Source organism: Phacochoerus africanus, chromosome 1 (assembly GCF_016906955.1).
Source record: "Phacochoerus africanus isolate WHEZ1 chromosome 1, ROS_Pafr_v1, whole genome shotgun sequence".
NCBI classification, from domain to species: Eukaryota; Metazoa; Chordata; class Mammalia; order Artiodactyla; family Suidae; genus Phacochoerus; species Phacochoerus africanus.
In genome coordinates, this window is record NC_062544.1 from 239,787,558 (window position 1) to 239,811,575 (window position 24,018).

The 24,018-nt window shown below is 38.4% G+C and overlaps 2 protein-coding genes across 5 annotated transcripts in view; one reads left to right on the forward strand and one right to left on the reverse strand.

Annotated features, from left to right (window-relative positions):
- Window positions 1–21,352, forward strand: part of FILIP1L (filamin A interacting protein 1 like) — a 113,648-nt gene extending 92,296 nt beyond the window's left edge. Inside the window, exons 4-5 of one of the 3 annotated variants that reach the window (XM_047793831.1) lie at window positions 2,849–5,624; window positions 21,146–21,352. In XM_047793831.1, the coding sequence (XP_047649787.1) occupies window positions 2,849–5,624; window positions 21,146–21,337 (2,968 nt within the window). In that variant the 3' untranslated portion in view covers window positions 21,338–21,352. Of the gene's footprint in view, window positions 1–2,848; window positions 6,195–21,145 lie in introns of those variants that run through there. The other 2 variants (XM_047793813.1, XM_047793822.1) reach the window with 2 other exon arrangements.
- The window catches only part of CMSS1 (cms1 ribosomal small subunit homolog), a 395,641-nt gene that overhangs the window by 364,936 nt on the left and 6,687 nt on the right, over window positions 1–24,018 (reverse strand). The window lies entirely within an intron of this gene.

Genomic DNA, 24,018 nt, shown 5'->3' on the forward strand with positions numbered 1-24,018 from the left:
ACACTCACATACATATATATATCCCTGTGTTAGTAATTAGCTGTGTGACAGCTTCCTTGTTTAAAAGAGGGTACTGTGCATAACAGGCCAGGCTTGCAGCTTCAAATCTTTTAAGACCAGTTAACTTTACAAAGAAAATCCTTTCTTCAAGACTATAAACTAACCTCACTAACCTCAAACTTTATCCTTCAAAATGCTTCTGGATAATAAGGTGTAAGAAAAAGCAAATGATTTAGGATAAACCAATTAGCAGTGTTGATCCCAATTCAGTAGCATTTTTCTTTTCTCATATACATATTACACATAGTATATTATATTATACATATATATATATATATATCTCATATTACACATACACAACCCTGCAATGTGTAGGAAAGCATTATAAGCACCCAGAAAGGTTCTATCTCAGCCTCCTATTCTGGATTCACACTGGTTTATGGTTGGTGATATAATTCTTTCTGCATATAAACTATTTTTCTCCCTGAAGGGCTATACCTGACTAGCCTGTTAACTTGTCTTAAGGTGTGCTCATGGGAGTGGCCCAGGGAAACAGCAGGTTGTTACAAAACAAGTAGTAAGGAAATGCAAAGCCAAATGCATTAAGACTGTCAGTTTTATGTGTTTACCCTTATAAGATGGGGCTTGGAAACAGATGGGAATACTAGCCGATTTTCAGGAATCATGAAAAAGATAAAGGAACTTTCACTGCCAGCTCCTGAAAATACTGAACACAATGGTAACAACCAAAATGTCAAAATCTTTTGTGCCAGTTAATATATAGCACTGCCAAGATTCACTTTTGACCATTCGATTTTAATGTTCTTTTCATTATACTCCAAACAATCTCCCCTCCCTCATATCCTAACATACCCTCTTCTCATGAAAATGAAAGAGCATGTGGTATTATTTAATAAGTTGAAATCTTGAAAAGTTTTTGTGAAACTGTTCTCTAATAAAATTCTAAGAAGTGTGATGTCAAGAGGGGAAAATATCTCACTGCAGTATTGTTGAATACCATTCTAAAGCTAGGTGAGAGGAAGAAGTACTTTGCCAAAGTTTCTTAACTATTTTATCACCAAAGCAGTTTACCTATAGACTCTGCCACTGGGTTGTGAAGCTCGACTACCATTGAGGAGGGAGCTGCCATGCTTCTCTTGTCAGGTTCCCAGATGTCTCAAATAGCGAGTTGGACAGGGCCAGATGCCATGGGAAAGCCTCTTGCCAAGACTGCTGAGATCATCAAGCACCCCACCCCAGAATCCAGACTAGCTTCTTCAGAACTTTACAGATTGTAGCCCTTGGGCCAGCCTGTCAGGTTCTCAAAACAGGAAAAACTAAAAGCAGAACCTCTTCATAAGAAAGTTTGAAAATTCTTACATCATACAATTATTTTAAACACATTCCTCTTATTTAGTATATTTACAGAAGAGATTAGGATCTTAAAAAGGACTCTATTTCCAAGAAGACTGTCCCAAATTAGTTTCCTTATAAAATGTCAAATCCTTAAACAATTTTAAAAAGAAAGTTCTGTGTGAAAGATTAAAGTATGCATTGGATAATGAACTCAATCCTAGTAGAAAAGATATGTTAAAATAATATGAACTCTCTATGCTTGATCAGAAAACAAATATTTGTAACTTTTCATCCATGGCAAGCCCTTCAGTTTGGTTCTTCAGGGATTCCATTTTAATTTAGCTTCTGTATAACAATACTGCAAAGTTGTAATTACACACTCTGTAATCAGCCCATTCTCAATGTAATTAGGAGTGCCTCAAATTTAAAACTGTGACCTCAATACTGAGGGAAAAAAGTGTGTGGAAGAGAGAATTTATATTGCATGTAAAATATCCTCCTGTTGATAAAGAAAAAATAACGTTATAGTAGAGTCATCATTCAAGAGTGATGTTCTGATCATTACATTTCTGATAAGTTTTTCTTCCATCATTTCTAACATCTAACTCTCATCAAACTCTTTCCTATCAAATATCATGGTCTTCCTGTATGTTATGAAAACTCTAAACCTCTTCAGGTGCCTGTCAATTCTTCTCATTCAACCGCCATCAACTATGGGACTAAAGATATATGTGAACTGACTCCTGACACAATATCATGCTAGTGTATTAACTGGCAAATAGGTCCATCAATAAAATGCCTAACTTCTGAGCAATATGAATAAATTTTATCTTAACTAAGAATCAGGAAGTTGAGCACCAAACATTAATGTATCACATATTATAATGGTTCAAGTAAAGCACATGATAGATGTAATAACCACATTAATAAAAAGGAACAACACTTATCAAATGCTTATTATGTGCCAGCATTGTGAGAATCTCAGATGAATTATCTCATTTAATTTTTACAAATGGCCCCTGAGATAATACAATTATTGCCTCTTTTTCATAGAGAAAACAGAAGCTCAGGGGATGTTAAATAACTGCCCAGGTTAAATGGCTGGTAAGAGTAGAGCCAGTCTTAAGGACAGGTCCAACTAATTCTCATGCTTGTTTCTGTTTTCACAGCCTTCAGGCTATAAGGTGGACTGGGCATATGTTACACATGCAATTTAAACCAAACATTCTTGCCTTTTCTCTTCTACTAAGGCTCCTGGTAAACTGCAACTGTTATCAATCAATGAGAAGTAGGAGGAAAGCACATAATGAAAACAAAAATGCAAGACATCTGTTTAATAAATATTCTCCTCCCACATCAAATTCAGGAACTCTTTTCCATATTTTGTATGAGCTGATTTGATACTGACTTTCTAAATTACAAATGTTTACTCACAGCAGATAAATTTCTAAAGCACCAATCACAAAATAGAATGCACTCTTATATTTTTCAGATTGAAAAGGTTGATTGACCAAGAAACTGAGTCCCAGGAGAAGAAGGAACAAGAAAAAGAGAAGAAGGTCACTGCCCTGAAAGAGGAGTTGACCAAACTGAAGTCTTTTGCTTTGATGGTGGTGGATGAACAACAAAGGCTGACAGCACAGCTTGCCCTTCAAAGGCAGAAAATTCAAGACCTAACCACAAGTGCAAAGGAAACACATGCTAAACTAGCCCTTGCTGAAGCCAGAGTTCAGGAAGAAGAGCAGAAGGCAACCAGACTAGAGAACGAACTGCAAACGCAAACCACAAAATTTCACCAGAACCAAGAAACAATTATGGCAAAGCTCACCAATGAGGATGGCCAAAATCGCCAGCTTCGACAAAAGCTGGCAGCTCTTAGCCGGCAAATTGATGAGTTAGAAGAGACAAACAGGTCTTTACGAAAAGCAGAAGAGGAGCTGCAAGATATAAAAGAAAAAGTCAACAAGGGAGAATATGGAAACTCCAGTGTCATGGCTGAGGTGGAGGAGCTCAGGAAACGTGTCCTAGAGATGGAAGGGAAAGATGAAGAACTCATAAAAATGGAGGAACAGTGCAGAGATCTCAATAAGAGGCTGGAAAAGGAAACAACACAGAGTAAAGACTTTAAACTAGAGGTTGAAAAACTCAATAAAAGAATTATGGCTCTGGAAAAATTGGAAGATGCTTTCAACAAAAGCAAACAAGAATGTTATTCTCTGAAATGCAATTTAGAAAAAGAAAGGATGACTACAAAGCAGTTGTCTCAGGAACTGGAGAGTTTAAAGATAAGGCTTAAAGAACTAGAAACCATTGAGAGTCGTCTAGAAAAGACAGAGTTCACCCTAAAAGAAGATTTAACTAAACTGAAAACATTAACTGTGATGTTGGTTGATGAACGGAAAACAATGAGTGAAAAATTAAAGCAAACAGAAGATAAGTTACAAGCTGCTGCTTCTCAGCTTCAAGTGGAGCAAAGTAAAGTGACAACAGTTACTGAGAAGTTAATTGAGGAAACAAAACGAGCACTGAAGTCCAAAACCGATGTGGAAGAAAAAATGTACAGTGTAACCAAAGAACGAGATGATCTAAAAAACAAACTGAAAGCAGAAGAGGAGAAAGGAAGTGATCTCCTGTCCAAAGTTAACATGTTGAAAAATAGGCTTCAATCATTGGAAGCAATTGAGAAAGACTTCCAAAAAACCAAATTAAATCAAGATTCTAGTAAGTCCACAACAGTATTACACCAAGAAAACAATAAGATTAAAGAGCTCTCTCAAGAAGTGGAAAGACTGAAACTGAAGCTAAAGGATATGAAAGCCATTGAGGATGACCTCATGAAAACTGAAGATGAATATGAAACTCTAGAACGAAGGTATGCTAATGAACGAGACAAAGCTCAGTTTTTATCTGAAGAGTTGGAACATGTTAAAATGGAACTTGCCAAGTACAAGTTAGCAGAAAAGACAGAGTCTAGCCATGAACAATGGCTTTTCAAAAGGCTTCAAGAAGAAGAAGCTAAATCAGGGCACCTCTCAAGAGAAGTGGATGCACTTAAAGAGAAAATTCATGAATACATGGCAACCGAGGACCTGATATGTCACCTCCAGGGAGATCATTCTGTTTTGCAAAAGAAACTCAATCAACAAGAAAACAGGAACAGAGATTTAGGAAGAGAGATTGAAAACCTCACTAAAGAGTTAGAGCGATACCGTCATTTCAGTAAGAGCCTTCGGCCCAGTCTGAATGGAAGAAGAATATCTGACCCTCAAGTATTTTCTAAAGAAGTTCAAACAGAAGCAGTAGACAATGAGCCACCTGATTACAAGAGTCTCATTCCTCTGGAACGAGCAGTCATCAATGGTCAGTTATATGAGGAGAGTGAGGACCAGGAAGATGACCCTAATGATGAGGAATCTGTACTGTCCTTCAAATGCAACTCATCTACTCCCTGTCCTGTTAACAGGAAGCTATGGATTCCTTGGATGAAGTCCAAGGAGGGCCATCCTCAGAATGGAAAAATACAAACTAAACCCAATGGCAACTTCGTGCAACCTGGGGATCTAGTACTAAGCCACACACCTGGGCAGCCACTTCATATAAAGGTTACCCCAGACCATGTCCAGAACACAGCCACTCTTGAAATAACAAGTCCGACCACAGAGAGTCCTCACTCTTACACAAGCACTGCAGTGATACCAAACTGTGGCACCCCAAAGCAAAGGATAACCATCCTCCAAAATGCTTCCATAACACCAGTGAAATCCAAAACCTCTGCTGAAGGCCTTATGAATTTAGAGCAAGGCATGTCCCCAGTTACCATGGCAGCCTTTGCCAGGGCACAGACACCAGAGTCTTGTGGTTCCATAACTCCAGAAAGAACAATGTCACCTATTCAAGTTTTGGCTGTTACTGGTTCAGTTAGCTCCCCTGAGCAGGGGCGCTCTCCAGAGCCAATAGAAATCAGTGCCAAGCACGCGATTTTCAGAGTCTCCCCTGACCGGCAGTCATCATGGCAGTTTCAGCGTTCAAATAGTAACAGTTCAAGTGTGATAACTACTGAGGATAATAAAATCCACATTCACTTAGGAAGTCCTTACATGCAAGCTGTAGCCAGCCCCGTGAGACCTGCTAGCCCTTCAGCACCACTGCAGGATAACCGAACTCAAGGCTTAACTAATGGGGCACTAAACAAAACAACCAATAAAGTCACCAGCAGTATTACTATCACACCAACAGCTACACCTCTTCCTCGACAATCACAAATTACAGTAAGTAATATATATAACTGATGACCCTCACCCTGATCCAGTTTATACTGACAGCATTGCAAGGAACTCAGTCCTTTTTTATAATGATCCCTCCACATCCCCCAAAAGATGACTGAACTTGTACTTTGGGAAAGTTTATGCATGAACTATCCAAGAGTATCTGAAACTAACTGTTGCCTGCATAGTCATATCAAGTGTGCACTTACTGTATATCTTTTCATTTACATATCTGTATGGAAAATATTTAGTCTGCACTTGTATAAATACATTTTTATGTATTTTCATCTCCATAACTCACATTAATTTGATTGCAACTTGTTTTGGTGAAATACTTTAACATCATAAAGCAGTAAATTGTTATTTTTACCATTGCTTGCTGAATTTTTTTTTTTTTGGTCATTTTGTGTTCTTTTTTTGCATGTATAATAGAATTTCATTTTCTGTTTATAATGTCTTAATTCTTACTTAGAAACAAACAGGACCTGCTTCCCATTTACAGTCAACTTCTGATCATGTATTAAAGGAGGAGGAGGCAGTAGTTGAAATAAATAAAATTTTATTTCTTTTTTATCTCAGAGTTAACTATAACATCTCTCAGGAGGAAACTTAACTTCATGCTTGAGATGTATGTGAATATCCTTGGTGACCAGGACAGTACTTAGCACATTAGGAATTCAGAAACTTAATGTTTACTGACAATAACTGAATAAAATAATATTAAGTAATTTGATTTTATGAGCACATATGAGCTGATGGTGAAAGTAAAAAGCTTTGAAATGTGATGAGAAGCCAGAAAAAGCACAGCTGGAAATAACAGGTCAATCAAGAGTTGACTGTATTTTTATCATAGATGAAAATCCCCTTAAAACATATAGCTGCATCCAAACCTGGAATCAGCCACTATGACATATGCTTATGAACACTCTGCTTCAGGGCAAAGATGTCATCCTTGTCACTTTCTCCTATTTAGTTCCCAAAATAGTTTGAGTTACTTAAGGTAGGTGCTTCCTACCTTGCTTGTTTGTTAGTGGGCTGCATTAAGAAGCATAAACTTAATCATGCTTTTTTTTTTTTAACTGCCAACAAGCAAATAAAAACCAGAGATAGTTACAAACATAAGTTATAGAAAAGGCATGTATAAAAAAATACAGTGTTAGCTGAGGAAGTTTCTTCTGTGATTTTTGTTATGCCATTTTCAAGAAAAACTCAAGTCTTCCTAAAAAAAAAAAGCATCCTGGGAATTCTTACACCCAGCTAATGGGACTCTGAACATAATCTGTACTTCTGTAGCAGAGAACAACAGCTTTCAGAGGAACATTTTAAATTTCAAACCTGGTCCCAAAGCCACATTCCAAAAAGATGATTTCAGACAAAGTAGCTCGTTGCCATTTTCCGTTTTCTAACCTGTTAATTTAGTGTGGTCAATTTTATTGCCAGTTATTGATTTTAAACACAATTAATTTAGACACCCAGGCAAACTGTGAAGATCTTTAAAAGTAAAAGGGAATCTTTCACAATTACCCTCCTTCCCCTGAAAAATCAATTTCATGATAGATAGCAAAGCAAGGATTTGTTGACAGAAACATATCCATGGTGATGAACTGCAACTCGAATGCTGTGGGCTTGCATCATCGTTAAATAAATTTGGATGAAAGCTAAGGCTAGTGATGAATGAGAAAGCTTCTGTTTAAACACATTTATCTTGGGAATCGGCAGTGACCCAACTGTATTACAAAATACATACTGTCTAAATGTTTTCCAAAACTATTTTTATTTTTAAGTCATCTTGGGTTAGAACTTTACAAGAAACTACATACAACATTTTATATCTTTCAAAGTAGACATTCATAATGTTGCTGCATAAGATGTTTTCTAGATAATAATCAAGAGTATAAGTAATGTTTTAGAGAATAGTGAAAAATTGATCATGAAATAATGAACAGAAACTAGGAAGTATTAAAGAACAAAGTCTTCCGAGCACTTCCCAATTTTTGTCAAATAATGACACAAACAGAAAACACACTGAATACAATGGATAAAGAGGCAGAGATGTTCTGCTGAGGGACTCCTGTCACCCCCAGATTCCTCCTGGCTGCCCCAAATGCTTAGGGAAAGATCCATTCTTGGCACACCTGGAACAGAATTTGAAAGCTCTGGGGTATTCATTAGCCTGTTTTATAAGGATTCAATTTTTTATCTTATGTGGGCTAGAGCAATTCTCTACAATAAAGTTAAGACTACAAGTCCTCTGCTCCATGATTATAATGCACAGATTCTCATTTCATCGTCTGCTCCATATAATTAACTATAAATAGGCTTCCCAAGTAATTAACATTACTGGAAATACACTGGACTTTCAAGGAACTGAACCTCTCTTAGAGGTTCCTCTACTAGGATTACTTCAGTGTCAAAATTCATACCCACATCAAAATTTAGGAACACTGCCATTAATAACATATAACTAAAAGTGCTACTAATTAACATTTATGGTAGAGAGCATCATCTCTAAAAAAAAGCATCTTCCCTTTTCCATAAAATTATGCAAATAATGGCACATGCTAGATTTTTGGTCTTTAATTTCAAAACAACTGTTCAGAACTCTGTGCATGTGTGTGTGTTTGGGAGGTTACAGAATTTTCATTTTCATTCATATAAAATCACAGTAAAACCTTAAAAACAAGGAAGGAGAGAAAATGGCACTGAAAAAAAACTTAATATGAGATACGTAAAAGTAGAGGGTTGTATTCTTAAAGGAAAAAAGGCCCATGAGAGGCTCGTAGAAGAGAAGATTGCTTTCATATATGTCAGAAAAAAAATCTTTATTTCATCTCATCTGAAGTCCCAGCTTCAGAACCAAGTTTCTCAGTCCTCCTATCTCTTTAATGTTTTAAGCTGCAGCATCTTCTCACAGATTTGAAAGATTTTACTACATTATTTCCCCTTTAAAGAGCAGTGGTAAAGCTTTCCCAAGGATGCCATTGTTCTCTGGGGACAATGGCAAAAATAAAATCATCACCTTTGCCAGAAAGACAATGTGCATTACTATAGCTGGATCTTTAATCCAAAGGAAAGTATATATGCTCAAAATTATGACAGGATTAGATGAGCTCTACTCAGAAAGTCTCTACAACAACATTTCACAATGTCAAGACATTAGGTATAGGGTCTTCATGACACCCAAAGGATAAAATTAGGTTGCATTGTGAGATGGTTATAAAAGGGCTATTTAACTAAAAATTCTTAGACTTTGAAGCCTAAAGATTCTGTGATCTTTATTGACTAAAATACAATTCCACACAAAAATATGTTTTTAATTCCTTGATTCTGAATCGTTACAGAGTGAGTCTCCTTTGAAACTTGTTAGAGAAAGATAGGGAAAGAGCTTTAATAACACTCTAGTTTCCCTGCACTCTGGTTTCTGTTATATTTTTTTTCCTCCAAAATAATCATTTTATTTTGCAATCCTAAGATAAAAGATTATCAGGCAATAATGCATACCCAAAACATTATGATCGATGTTTCTCAAAATTCAAGACACATATGAGAATCCCTGATTTCCCATACAGAGCTATCAAATTACAATCTCTGAGGGTGAGGATTCAGAAAGCTGCATCTTTAACAAGCTCCTCTGCTGATTAGTATGTACCTAAAGAAAGGAATTCCATTGGTTTAGAAATTTATATATTGCTAAACAATGAAAATATGTTCTAACCCTGGTCTTGCTCTATTAGAGTGAAATATACCTGTTTCAGGAAGTATGACTATTCTACCCTCTAGTGGCTGGCATGACAAACAGAAGGCTTATTCCCCAGGTTTTATTTTTATTCAAAAGAGAAAACAACCAACCAACCAACCTACCATTTTATAAGGTGGGAAGGTTCTAAGTTTTACAACTGTAGCAAGGCACAGATGCTTGAATCTTTAACTGAGCAGAAGCAGGCTGCCTGATACCTACAGGCTCTGTTTCTATCTCAGATTCCAGGCCCTAAAGATAACTCGACAGCATTTTGGGGGAATGGTCTAGAACACACATTAATGGAGAGCAGTTTGGATGAGCCAAAACAAAGCACTCCATTCACTTCAGGCCACAGTGAAGCAAATGCAAGAAAGAGCAAGGAACATAAGAGGTTCAATAAAATCCACAAATCTTAAACCCCCTTAAAATTCATTTGCACTTAAAAGTTCTTTCCCTTCCATCTAATGGACTTTTTGACTTTTTGGCTATTTAGGCAAATATGTCAGAGCAGGCATCCCCCAAAGGCTGAAGGGTAAGGAATCCTTTGGGGGGTCCAGCAAATAAACTGGCCAACACATTTCTAAGTGCTTTACCATTTGATAATGAATTAACACTCTCCATATGGCAACACATACAAATCTGTTAATATTCCATTAGGACATCAGGTTTTACACTTAGAATGGTGCCATAAAAATGTAATCTGAACTAATCTTTAGCACTGCAGTCAGCAATCCTAGGGAAAATCATTTTATGCCCTCATTTTTAATTTCACTTTTTTTTCACAAAATTATTGGTCAAGAGAAATAAAATTTATCTGATTGAGACAGTCTTTTGAAAACCTGAAATTAGTTTTCTTACTTTAGTGAGTTCTTTTCCCACATAGCCTAATGATCCTGCATATTTTTGTAAAGTAACCTAAAACAAACCTTTTTTTTTTTTTTTTTTTGCCTATTAGTTTCGTTTTTTTTTAAAGGCCATTTTTGGATAACCAACAATGTATATAGGCCCTGCAGACCTACAAAGGCTGTCACACACCCTGCCTTTGGAAGGGTGGAGTGTGTTTATTGACACAGTACTGTGTCTCAGTGACATGCAGTGTCTCATCATGCAATATATTCTCTTTAAAGCATCACATGGACACTACTGATCAAATCCAGTGACCAAGACACATTGAATTGGGCAAGTATAAAGGAGACAAAATGTTCACTGTCCTTCAGGGGCTTCTTTGGTCTGGTGTGTAGAGAGAAGAATCTTGAATCTGACTAAAGATAAGCCTCAAAACAACTTCAAAAATCTTCACTGAAGAATTTCATTGCATAAGGCTAGTTTCCACTAACCTGACAGATCAGCCCAGAGCACATGCATATTTGAACATTTACATGTTTTGTTTATTTGTTTTCTTTTTGCTTTTTAAGGTGGTATTGCTTTTTAGGGCATATGGAAGTTCCCAGGCTAGGGGTCAAATCAGAGCTGCAGCTGCCAGCCTACACCACAGCCACAGAAACCCTGGATTCTTCTTCTTCCTTTTTTTTTTTTTTTTTGTCTTTTTAGGGCCACACCAGTGGCATGTGGAGGTTCCCAGGCTGGGGGTTTAATTGGAGCTGTTGCCGCTGACCTATGCCAGCACCACAGCAACTCCAGATCCAAGCCACATCTGAGACCTATACCATAGCCCACAGCAACGCCGGATCCTTAACCCACTGAGCGAGGCCAGGGATCGAACCTGCAACCTTATGGTTACTAGTCATATTCGTTTCCGCTGCACCATGACAGGAACTCCATAATGCTGGATTCTTAACCCCCTGAACAAGGCCAGGGATTGAACCGCATCTTCATGGATACTAGTCTATTCAAAACCCTCTGAGCCACAATGGGAACTCCCTGAACATTTATATTTGTATTAATTCCTTGTACATTTGTCTCTTTCAAAGATACCATACTATAAACTAGTATTTTCAGATGAGCTTTCCATTTCTCACAAGGCTTCGGGAGAAATAAGAAGTCTACATAGCCAATCAACTTTGCCTTACACATGTTTCAGCAGGATTCCCAAGAATTTAAGAGATAACCCTTACTGTTTAGACCTTTCTAAAGAGTCCTCTCTGAGGAGTTTCAATCTCCTTTGTATTAGTTTATAGTCTCCACAGGCACAAATGTTTTGTCTTAGGATATAGGCTCTATTCATTTCTCAACAAATCACCACAAGAATGAACCCATAAATATTTACTACGAAGTATCAGTATTACTCACTGTTGTGCAGGATAGCTATGCAGGTATAAGATTTAGAATCTAAGGTGGGAGTGGAGGACTGCCTTAAAAGGTAATTAAGACCACAACACAAAGAAGGAATCTGTAGATAGCAAGCACTTAACTGGAGTTTGGAGGAGGAGCAGATTACTCTGGGCAGAGTTCAGGGGCAGGTTTCAGAAACAGTTAAGATTTGAGGGGGTGGGGGAGGGCTGGGAGATTAGGAAGACTGGGATTAGAGAAAAGATAAAAGGCATTCCAGGAGATGCTCAGAGCCTAGAGGTGTGGGGTTAGGCAGGAGGGCAGAAAACCAGCATTCAAGGAACAGTGAGCAATGCAGTATGGCTGATGTTAAGATGGTTGGGGCAGGGGTAAGGCGAAAAGGACACACTAGTCAGACTATGAAGGGCCTTGAATACAATTCGAGGGAGCATTTTCTCCTCAAACTAATTCTTTCATTTCACAACAACCCTGTAAAGTGGATAGCATCATAACTTTAGAGATATAAAATTTAAATTCTGAGAGGTAAGGAAAATTAGCTGGCTCTGTTTGTGACAAAAAAAGAGACAGAAGATAGATCTAATTTCACTGTCCCATTCTCTTTCTATGGCAACATACTGAGAAGTTTTGTTGGTGCAAGCAGGAGAATGACAACTTGCATCTAATCCTCTCCATTGCCTGTGGACATACTCAAGGTGCCTAACATTACCTTCCTGCCCTCTGCCTCACAAGTCTGCCAGAACACTTGAGTCACCCCTACAAAGTCACAGGGCTTTCTCCTTCCTCCTCCCCACTGCTCCTGTATAGAATTCTCTTCTCCATCAAGTGACCTACACTGAAAGGTCTAGCCCAAGCCTTACCTCTTTTGAAACTACAACACCATCTGATCACCTTAGAAGAGAGTAGCAATATGCCTCCTCTTTCAACTCCTCCCATCTCCCTCAGGCTACTGTTAGGTTAACAAAAAATAGTGAGTATGAAAGGCCAAGCCCCACACAAATGGGCAGGATTGATGGAACCCCAACAACATCAGGTCCTTAACCTACTAAGCTACAACAGGAACTCTCTCAAAGTTTCTGAGTAGGTGCCCCCTTGATAGTCCTAACAGTGACCCAAGACTTACAGAGAAGGCAATCTAGGGATCAAAGTCTAGCCATCAAAAAGACAAGCACCACCAGAGGTGGTGGGACTTCTGCCTTTGCAGAACCCTACAAAATCTTCCTAGGTGACATACCTGAATTTAGGGTTTCCATTTCTCAAGCAACATCAAGACCTATAAGGAAAGACCTATGGTCCCAAAATCAGTTTAAAAAAAACTGTTTTTTTTTTTTTTTTTTTTTTAACTCAGTGGAAGAAGTTTAGGGTTCAATCTTGTTAGTCTCTAAATTCTGCTTCCAATTCAGGATTAAATAACTGTAAACCAAGGAAGCATCACAAATAAAATTGCCATTTTAGAGGAAAATCTTCAAGTTGGTCTCCAATCATCTCTCATTACAATTAAGTGCATATAAAAACCTACTTCAGTAGTTCCCATTGTGGCTCAATGGTTAACAAACCCGACTAGTATCCACGAGGACTAGGGGTGGATCCCTGGGCTTGCTCAGTGGGTTAAGGATCCGGCATTGCCATGAGCTGTGGTGTAGGTCACAGACACGGCTTGTATCCTGCATCGCTGTGGCTGTGGAGTAGGCCAGCAGCTACAGCTCCGATTTGACCCCTGGCCTGGGAACCTCCATATGCTGAGGGTGCAGCCTTAAAAAGACAAAAGACAAAAAAACCCCAAAAAACAAAACAACAAAAACCTATTTCAATGCAGCCACTCAAAGCAGTTCCTCAAGAACAAATTACTATCCTTCACCATTAGTGAGTTGCCCGGTTCCCCCCCAACAAGCCCCCTGCTCTAAAAAACAAAACAAAACAAAAAAACCTATTCCTTTTCTGTTCTTTACATTTAAATGAATTTAAATGATGTTCTCACTTGAATTCACTGATATCAGTCAGTTTTGAGGCCTCAGAAAAGCACCATTTTAAAGAAAAAGAAGTGAACCAAAAATCACAATAGATTTCCAAAGGGTCCATAACATAAGAAACATTTAAACACCAGACGGCTCCTTCAGGGCAGCAGGGAGTCAGTCAATGGGCAGGGATTACTCTGAGAAGGATAACATCTAATACTGACAGACATAAGCAGCACAATTTTAACAGAAAACTTTTTCCCTGATTTTAACAATAATACATATTTATTATAAAAATTTGGGGAAATATGAATGCTGCCAGAGCCACTGCTTTTAGCTTCTCAGAATAATGAGAGAACTAGGGAGAACAATGGAAATTACTACTATTTTTTCAGGCTGACCTATTAACTATGGCCCTATTCCAGACGTCCTTAGACTGCCAATGAAGAAGGAAATGTGCTATAGAGGGACCATCCTGTAATTACTGATGGCCCCCCCATGCTAAGGAGTGGCAGACACCTCCCCCCCACACCCTGAGTTTATGTAATCTGTAGGTTCAGCCCAGACACAATGGCCCAGGGGCCAGTCTGATCACTGCAGGAGACGTGCAGGATTTCCCTTCCCCTAACTAACCCATCAGTGCCTTGGAAAATGGTTCAATCACTGTGTTTTGTTCAAGTACTGGAAAGAAATGCCCCCTTAGAGGGCTGCTCTGAGAACTAGTAACAGTTAATAAGACAGGCAGTCTTATAGAGGGGGTGTGGGCACAGGATAGGGCCCATCAAAACTCACCTCTCAGGCTCTGGGAAAAGGTACAGAAGTACAGATAGTGGGAGAAGAAAAAAGTGGCAGGTGAGGAGGAATTAAATTTTCTCCCTAGGCTGTCTCAGCTACTTGAATGGTATCAACAATTTTTCTATAACGATTCTCAAAGCAACATCTCCAAGCTTTCAATGCCCACCAAACCCTTCCATATAGAAGGTCCAATTACACTTCAAACTTGGCATGGGCCCCACTCCTCAGCACACTGTCACCTTTGGATTGCTCTTTGTCTAACTTCTGGTAAGGTCCACAGCCTTCCCTGTCACCCAGGTTCAACAACTGGGTGCCATTCTCCACTTTTCTGCTCATCCCTCAGATCCAATCAGCCACTCCGCCTATTTCTTCCTCTGCCCTCCCCCTTTCATTTGTGCAACAACTCCCCAAATCCAGACCTCAGTACAGATGCTATTAAGATAGTTAATCTACTACACTTAACCCCTCAACTCTTTACTTTTGTTGCTGGTGATTCTTCTACAACACTGTCCTGATTATGGCAATCCTCTAGTCCCTCCCTTCAAAATAGCACTTCTCCCAGGCCTCCATAGCTCACCTCATCTCCCTTTGAAACTCTGGACATAATCTGCACACTCATCAGAATATAGTATTGACCATCCTCCCACATTCCTCCTACATACCATCAGGCCTTCTAACACTGTACCTTTGTTCATGCTGTTCTTATGGCTGTAATGTTCTTCTCTCTTTGTTCCTTGTATTGAAATCCGACTCCTATCTCAAGTGCCAACTCTTCCAGAAAACTATTTTTCTCAATCTTCCTCTGAGTTTCAAAAACACCTTTGTTCGTACCTTTATTATAGCACTTCATTTTGCCTCTTGTTATAATTACTTGTTACCCCTCTTATATTATAATCTCTTGAGAGCAAGAATCAGCTATCATTTACTTTCTTTTTTAAAAAACTTAAATTTTAAATTTATTTTTTCCCTTTTTAGCCATCCCATGGCATATGGAGTTCCTGGGCCAGGGATCAGATCTGAGCTGCAGTTGTGATGTGATCCCACTGTGCCAGGCCAGGGGTCAAACCTGTACCCTGGCTCTGCAGAGATACTGCAGATCCTGTTGTGCCATAGTGGGAACTCCTATCATTTACTTTTGAAACTTTCTATCAATGTTTCTCAAACTGCAGTCACTGATCACCTTTAGCAGAATTACCTAAGACTCCACAGATTTCCACATACCCAGATTTATGAACTCCAGTGCAGAGAATCTGCATCTTAATAAGCAGTCTGAGTCATTCTTGGGCTTATAAAATTTAAGAACCACTGTTCTGCATTATCAAGACCTAAATACTGCTGGTAGCAGGTGCTCAATAAAGATGAGCAGGTCTCACAACACACCTGGGTGGTCACAGCTGGATTTGTTCTTTTCACAGAATCACTGAATGTCAGGGTCAAAGGACTTCATAGCTGGTATAACTCCTTCATTTTTTGAACAACTAAAAGATAGGAAAAGACACAAAAGAGTAGAAAATAATGTTCCCAGGTGAACTCTAAAAAGGAAAAGCTCATAACGAATAGACTAAGTAGGATAAAGAGGGAAAAGGATGTGTGAAGAGGTTCTTTTCTGGGCTAGATGTGATTAGAAACACAGCCCCAGTGGTTAGCTGCCACAATTGCTATGCTTAGCAACATGTCTCCAATAATTAACTGGAGAGATGGGAGAACAAAGGATAAAGCAGAAAAAAAAAAGAAAGGTAAAATAACCAAAGAAGGTAAGTTATGATTGTGATTAAGAAATAGGTATCTTAACAGATATAAAGACAAAGACAAAGATAATAATGTTGACATTAATAATAACTAACACTTTGGATGTGCCAGGGACTTTCTTACACAGTGTGTCTACCCATTGGAGAAGTCTCAAGTAGATATTTCAATCCCCAAGTAAGGGTTACAAGATGAGGAAACTAAGGTCTGCACAGGCTAACTGGCCAGCTCAAGAATACACAGCTAGCTGGTGCCAGAACTGGAATGGAGACCGACCCAGGTCTACTCGGCTCTAGCAACTAACCCTAGGCTGCTGTAAGATACAAGCCTGATGAATAACTTTTTAAAATTCACATGGGTACAAATGAAAGAATGAGAAAGAAGGGGAGTGGGTACCAAAACAAAAGAAGAAGAAAAAAAGCTGAGGTGAAAAATCTCATGAATAAATGGGAAGGGGATAAATAAGACAACAAGGTTAGTATATTTTAACATTCTATTTCTACATGTGATGTTCCAAAATAGAAGCACTGAGATTAGGAAGGATTATTGAAAACTGTATTTCAAAGCTTATTCTTGGATTGCCCTCATTGCCCATGGTGTAATTACTACAAAGAGATTGACTAGTTACAACCACAAACCATGTTACATTAGGAGTTCCCATTGTGACCCAGTGGTAATGAACCCGACTAGTATTCATGACGACTTGGGTTCAATCCCTGGCTTCCCTGAGTGGGTTAAGGGTCTGGTGTTGTCATGAGCTGTGGCGCAGGCCGCAGATGCGACTCAAATCCTGAGTTGCTGTGGCTGTGGCATAGGCCGGCAGCTGCAGCTCTGATTCGACCCCTAGCCTGGGAACATCCATATACAGCCCTAAAAAGAAAAAACAAACAAACAAAAAACAATGAAAAAAACAGGTTACATTATAAAATCAAACCATCAATTTCCTCTAACCTTTCTTCACATAAGAAACTGGCAACTCTTAAATATAAACCATAGCACTTTGGCAGTTCTCTTTAAAACCAAATATCCTCTCACAAGAGGTTAGCTGGAACTACACTAACTACTACTGTAGCTAATCAAACTACAGTTTCCTTTGAAGGATCCCTTGTCATATAAAACTATAAAATCTTTAGTGATAAAATTTTATCGTATAATGAGGAAGTTCTGAGAAAACGAAGAGAAAAAAGCCGAAGCAGCATATGAAACTCTGGGCTATTTGCCAGATTCATTATCTGTTAGTTTCTTTTTTAAAAAAATAAGTTAGCAGTGATTTACCAAACAATACACAAAAGAAGGCAACAATATTTCAAAGATATTTTCATTTCAGTTTAGTATTTCCTCCTTTTCATCATCATATCCATCATCATTACTTATGTACTTTCCCATTAAACAAAGATAAAAACAAAAATACAAAACACTGTCATTCTGATAACACATGGCCTTGACCAAGCATTCCACAGCTGGGTTCCTGAGGGAGTAAGGCAACCCTGTACCACTCCAATGATCACAAGTGAAAATGACCCAAGGTCTTTGAGAGTCTTGAGCCTTTCAACCTCTAGAGCTAAAGGTGTAATGAGGGGCCTGGCAGTCTCTGGAGTTAGGAACACTCCTGAGTGAACACAGCCTTGTTACACATTATGTTGCCAATACATATCCAAAAAGTTCAAAGCACTTACAAAACTAATTTCATTTAGAGAAAAGGAAACATCCCGACTCCAGCTGTCTAACTAAGATCTGATAGCTTCCCCAAAAAGGCTGATTTTTTTTGGATGTTTGCCCTCCATGATAATGGGAAGGAGCATAAGGATCAAGTAGAAACTGAGTTACAGAATTAAGATTTTGAATAAAAAATTGTTACTTTTTGGTAATTTTTTTTTTTTTTTTGAGGGGAGGGCACTAAAGCTCACTGCTGTCTAATGACTTCCTGGAACCAGGGAGTCTTAAAGATTGCTCAGTTTATTTTAAGAACCTATGGACAAAACAAGCTAACATTTTAAAAATTTAATAACTACTCCTTTTCTTTCTACTGTTCCCTAAATAAAACTAAGGCCTGTGCCTCACTGAACTCAGCATTTTTCAGACCTGCAATCCATTCCAAATCCCAATCTCCATTTTGAACTGAGTTTTAAACATTAAAAAAAAAAAAAAATTCTCTTCTTCTATGAATGAGCTTTCCAACTTGCTAAGACATCTGCTTTCTGATGAAACCCAGGAGCCTCCAACTCTTAGTAGAACATTCACTGTGTGGTCTTAAAAGAGCCATATGCATGGATTCCTCTTGCACCATGCACTCCAAATTTGGATAAAACTTTCTTGAATCTATTTGACATAATGTTCTATAAAAATGTTCCAAGAGATGACACATTTTAAAGCACTATACCTCATTTACTGAAACACGTCCAAGTATAAAATTCATACAAGAAAAAAAAACAGCATCCTTTCTTTTTTTTTAAAGATTTCGGAATAACAGAGTTGTCCTAATATAACCAGCCTTTGCTGCCATCTAGAGGTAAAAACTACAAAGTGAAATCAAGAGTTATCAAAATACAAAATTAATTGCAGCAGCAAAGATGTAGAAACAATGGGAGCCCAGTAACTCTCAGGCAGCTAACCCTACCAATGACTACCATTTCAAGTCACATTGTCTTCGCCAACATATATCAATACAGCTTACAATAAACAAGGCCCGCCAATACTGTGTTCCATACCAATTAGTTTACTGGACAGATTTCAGTTTGTAATAACCTATGGTATTCATATTACACTCCTAGACAATCTGAGTCAGTAGATTCTGAGATGGGATATAGGCACCTGCATTGTTTTAAAAGCCCCACAGGTGGTCCTGGTGGGCATGTTAGACCACTGGGCCATGAAACCCTGGCCATCCACAGTGTTGACCCTCCCATATACAGGCAGGTCAGAGTTCCAGGTGAAAAGAAAACTCAACGCTTACATTTAAATGAGGTTTGACTATGGCAGTGTTTATCAAAGTATGTTAGGCTGACCACATGCATCAGATAAATCACCCTGAGGTTTATTAAATATGTGAATTCCTGGATGCCTCCATAGAAAGTGAATATAGATTCTAGAGGAAAAGCCCAGGAATCGACAATTTAAATAGGCTCCCAACATAGATTTTTGTACACTAAGTAGGACAACCAACCTAAATCTTGACAAAGTTAAAGGACATCACTGAAATCTATCTTGGAAAGTGTATTATCAATGCTATGGTTATAAGATCAGCTGACTTGTATTATGATTTCAACTGCAGCTGCTATTCATGGTTTGAAGAATATGGTCGATGTTTACAGAAATGTTCTGGTCTCTGAAGCATTTCCTTTCTTTTTTTATGCCTTAATATAACTTAGTGTTGCTTTTAAAAACTGAATACTTACTACAGAAAGTAGAGAATATAGAAGATATAAGAAAAAAAAAAAGCATCTATAACTTTACTAACCAGAGTTAACCACTGATAGCACTGGTGTATTTTTTTTTTCTAGTATTTTCTGTTCAAAGATACATAGTTAAAGCAAGTATACAGTTTTAAAGCCTGCTTTTAACATTTCTAATTATTTCCCTATATTTTCAAAAGCATCATTATTTAAAGATAGCATAATATTTTCATGTGATTATAGTATAATTCACTTACTCTATCTGGCTTGTTAGAGTCTTAAACTGTGTCCATTTTTCATTGTTAAAATAATGCTAAAATGAAGAGCCTGAATCTCTGATTCTCTCCTGGCAGGAGAATGATATTGGAGTATCAACATTTCATTTGCTATATTTAGGATTAAGTACCAAAAAAAAAAAAAAAATCAGTAAGAACACTAAAGCCTCAAAACTCTTCTAGTGCCTAGGCATAGAGAAGGCTGACTGTACCAAAAGGAAGCATATTCCCCATATAGTTTAGCCTTAATTGAAGGACTCATATTTTTAGCCAGGGCTGTGTAGTATTTATTTTATTGTACTTTATCAGTACAATAAAATGTGGAAACAAATTTCTATAGAATGAAAAACAACATAAGAAAGGTTTCCATGAAAAGCGGTATTACAAATCTATGGTGAAAACTACAATGCATTTTTAAAAGATTTCTGTCTTTGAGTTCATAGCAAGAAAAGGATGATGCAATAAAAGAGAAAGTCATCATCATCATCATTGTGGATTATGAGAGAGCTATAGTTACTAGCTGAGACACTGTCCCCATCTCTTTACCAAGGAGTACTCATATTCAAGAGTGTTCTTCCCAAATAAAAGAAAATAAGAGTGTATTTCTAAGCAAATATGAACTAAATCAAGCCTTTACTCCTTTATACTCCAAACCCACTTTCCCAGTCCAGATCATTCAACCCATCTGTGATTCCTCTCTCAAGCCTCATATGTTAACTATTAAATATTAATACATTTCTACTTCCATAATGTGTCTTTGCTAACCTATGTCCTTACTATTCCCCCACTGCATACATACACTATCTACAGAATCAGGTATAATTTTTGATATCTAGTCTACACTCCCATTCTGCTTCTCAAACACAACCTAATTTGAAGTCACTCCATCTTGTATCCAATTTCCTACCTTAGGGACATTGCCAAAAGTATTCCTTTACTCTGGAATGCTCTCCAATTACTGCTGTTAAAAACTGTAAAAGTCTTTTGAGGCCCAAGTCAAATGCTACTTTTATGAAGCTCTCTTAGACCCCTCAGTTGAAATTAATCTTTCTCTGGAAATTTCATGACCTTTTGATCTTGTTTATCACCCACTATACTATAACTGCCCAAAAGCAAGAAACATAACCTATATATCTTTGTATCTAATATTATCTACACTTGAGGGCCTTGCATACAGCATAAACTTAACTCATGTTGGCAGAACTGCTTTACTGAAATTTTTTCTTCAATTTGACAATCTTTATTCTGATGTGTCCCTGGAACCTAGCATTTTCAACAAAGCCAAAATCGCCAAGCTGTCTCTATGTCCTAAACAATGCCTGCTTCTCCACCAACTGTACCATTAATTACTTTTTGTTTTTCTGTTTAATTCAAGATCAAGGAGGCATGCAAACAGAGAACCCCAACACGGATCCCTAAGCCAAAATCTACAGGCATCACTAAGCTTTCCCCTAAGGTTCTTCAAAGGCCTATGGATAAGACTATTCACCATACTGGCTGTGGGAAACTACACATCATAAGGACTGTCACTTCTAATACTTTCCTCCACATGGGAGGGAAAAGGTAAGTCATGCCAATGCACTGCCAGGATACACTCACCTACAGAAATATCTGGAAAGCTGGAATTACCAGTGCGGAAGGATAAAGAGGAAGGGCTATCTCTCCAGGAAATGATGAAGCAGCAAACAGACAAATGGCTCACTCACAGGTTCCTGGACCTGGTGAATATCATCCTGAAAGAGCAGCACATCTACAATTATTTTACCTATATATGTATATGCTTATATATACCATCACCGGCCCAGACATATACTCCAAATCCTCCCAATTCCACATCCTCCTTGTAATCCAACCCAAGGTTGGACTACCTACCATTAGCCTGGGATAGGACTGAATTCATTAGATAGTTTTCTGGTAAACCTAGAAGTAATTCTTCATTTTATAGAACTTTGCCAAGAAGATATAATAGCAAGAATTCCTAATCTGCTTCAAGAAAGATGACTCTCGTCAAAATTGAAGGACGATTAAAATCATACGTTAAGATCTAAAAATATGACTTCTTTATGGACAGGGGTGAGGGGGAGATTGGTATCTTAGTTATAAGTAGAAAAGAAACAACAAGAGTGAGTAATAGCTGAACACATCCTTTGCATGGCCTACCTGATAATCGCAGGTGCAAGTTTGGCTGCTGGCACTCAGTCTTCTGTCCCATTTTTCCTAGGAGGTTGCCCCTCCTGTATATACTAGCAATGGAATCTCATTGCTAGGCTTGTAAAGCAAACCATATTAGATTGATATTGCTGCTTTTCTATAGTAATCAGGACACTTGAGAATCAAAGGTCACTAATAATGAAATCTTTTAGGGATATATATAGATTACTGTCTTGAATGTTTTTTTTTTAAAAGACAATAATTATCACCTCATACAGCATTCTTTAATCATATCTCTTCCCTGAATCAATGCTACAGAAAAATCAGTTGATTCAACAAAAGCTTGGGATCAGGAAACTCAAATTCTAATCCAAGCTTTTCACTCATTTGACATTGAGCATTAGTCTATGCCTTGAGTTTCTAGTATGCAAAACAGAAGAGCTAAATAATTCTTCAGGTCCCTTCCAGTCCTGATAATCCATGAGTATGTCCAACAGAAAAAACTGAATTCAATCAGTCATCTCCAAGGTGGGGTTTAGTCCCCTGGCAGTAAGCTAAAGCAGTTCTTTTCATCACACTAAAAACTCACTGAATCAAGAGAAAGCTGTGTTTGTAATCTAGTGTAGACAGAGTAACACAATGACATTTTAAGATACGGTATTTTTGACATAAGAGACAGTTACATCTCACAAAGATTCAGCGAGGGGAAAAAAAAAAAAAAAAGTCTACAAAGAGCATGACTCAATGTTTTCTGTGATTTTGCACCAAGAACTGGAGGCAAAATCCTAGAGGAAATGCTCCTCGCTAGGGACAGTGCTTTAGCTGGCTGTCCTGGGATGGAGTCAGCAGGGCAGGAACAAGGGAGCTGCCATTCTCCACATTCATCCAGGCAAACTAGCTTCAATGCACTGATGCCACTATACAAATGTCCCTGGGACCCACTTCAATGTCAAGGAGGAGAAGAAGGAACTGGGAATCTGGGTAGCATTGAGCTATCAATGCAAACCAAAGAGAGGCATGATGTGCAGCAGTCTCAGCAGATAAGTGGAAGAGGGAGAATGTAGGAAGACTGGGTGAAATAAAAACCCAAAGTGGGAGTTCCCCTTGTGGCTCAGCAGATTAAAGACCCGATGTTGTCTCCATGAGGATGTGGATTTAATTCCCGGCCTCGGTCAGTGGGTTAAGGACTCGGTGTTACCGTAAGTTTAAGTCACAGATGTGGCTTAGATCTGGTGTTGGCATGGCTGTGGTGTAGGCCTCAGCTGCAGCTCCAATTTGACCCCTAGCATGGGAACTTCCATATGCTGCAGATGCAGCAATAAACAGAAAAACAAAAACAAAAACAAAAACAAAAAACCCCAAAGTGGAAAAGTCTAAGTTAAAGGAAAGCAGTAAGAGAATAATGGAAAGAGCAGACTACAAAAGAAGATGATCAGAAGTTCCCATTGTGGTGCAGCAGAAATGAATCCAATTAGTATCCGTGAGGATGCAGGTTTGATCCCTGGCCCTACTCAGTGGTTTGGGGATCCGGCGTTGCCATGAGCTGTCGGATCACATACTGCTGTGCTGTCATTATGGCATAGGCCAGCAGCTACAGCTCCGATTCGCCCCCTAGCCTGGGAACTTCCATATGCCGTGGGTTTCACCCTCAAAAGAAAAAGAAAAGAAGATGATGATGCTCTGACACAAAAATAACACAAGAGAGACAGTTCAGAGGGAAATACAGGGCAGTAGGACAGTAACAGGTGGATGGTGCAGTGGGAAAATGTGTAAGGTGCTTAGGGCTGTGCCTGATATTAGCAGGTAATCTTAAGTGAACAGAGAATGAGGGAGAGAAGGGCCATTCAGTCAAGACATAAGTGAGAAAATGTGCTAAGAGATAGCAATAGTATATGATAGGATAAGGAAAAGCATTCATGCTGGATAACACTTAACACTGATAATTATGATGATGAAAAGAAAAAACACTGATAATCATGCTGATGAAAAGAAAAAACACTGAACCACCTGGGGTGGAAACCAAACAGACTGAAAAAAATCATGAAACAAAAGAGGAAAAACAGGCACCAGCAATACCCCAAGAAAAACACAAAGCCC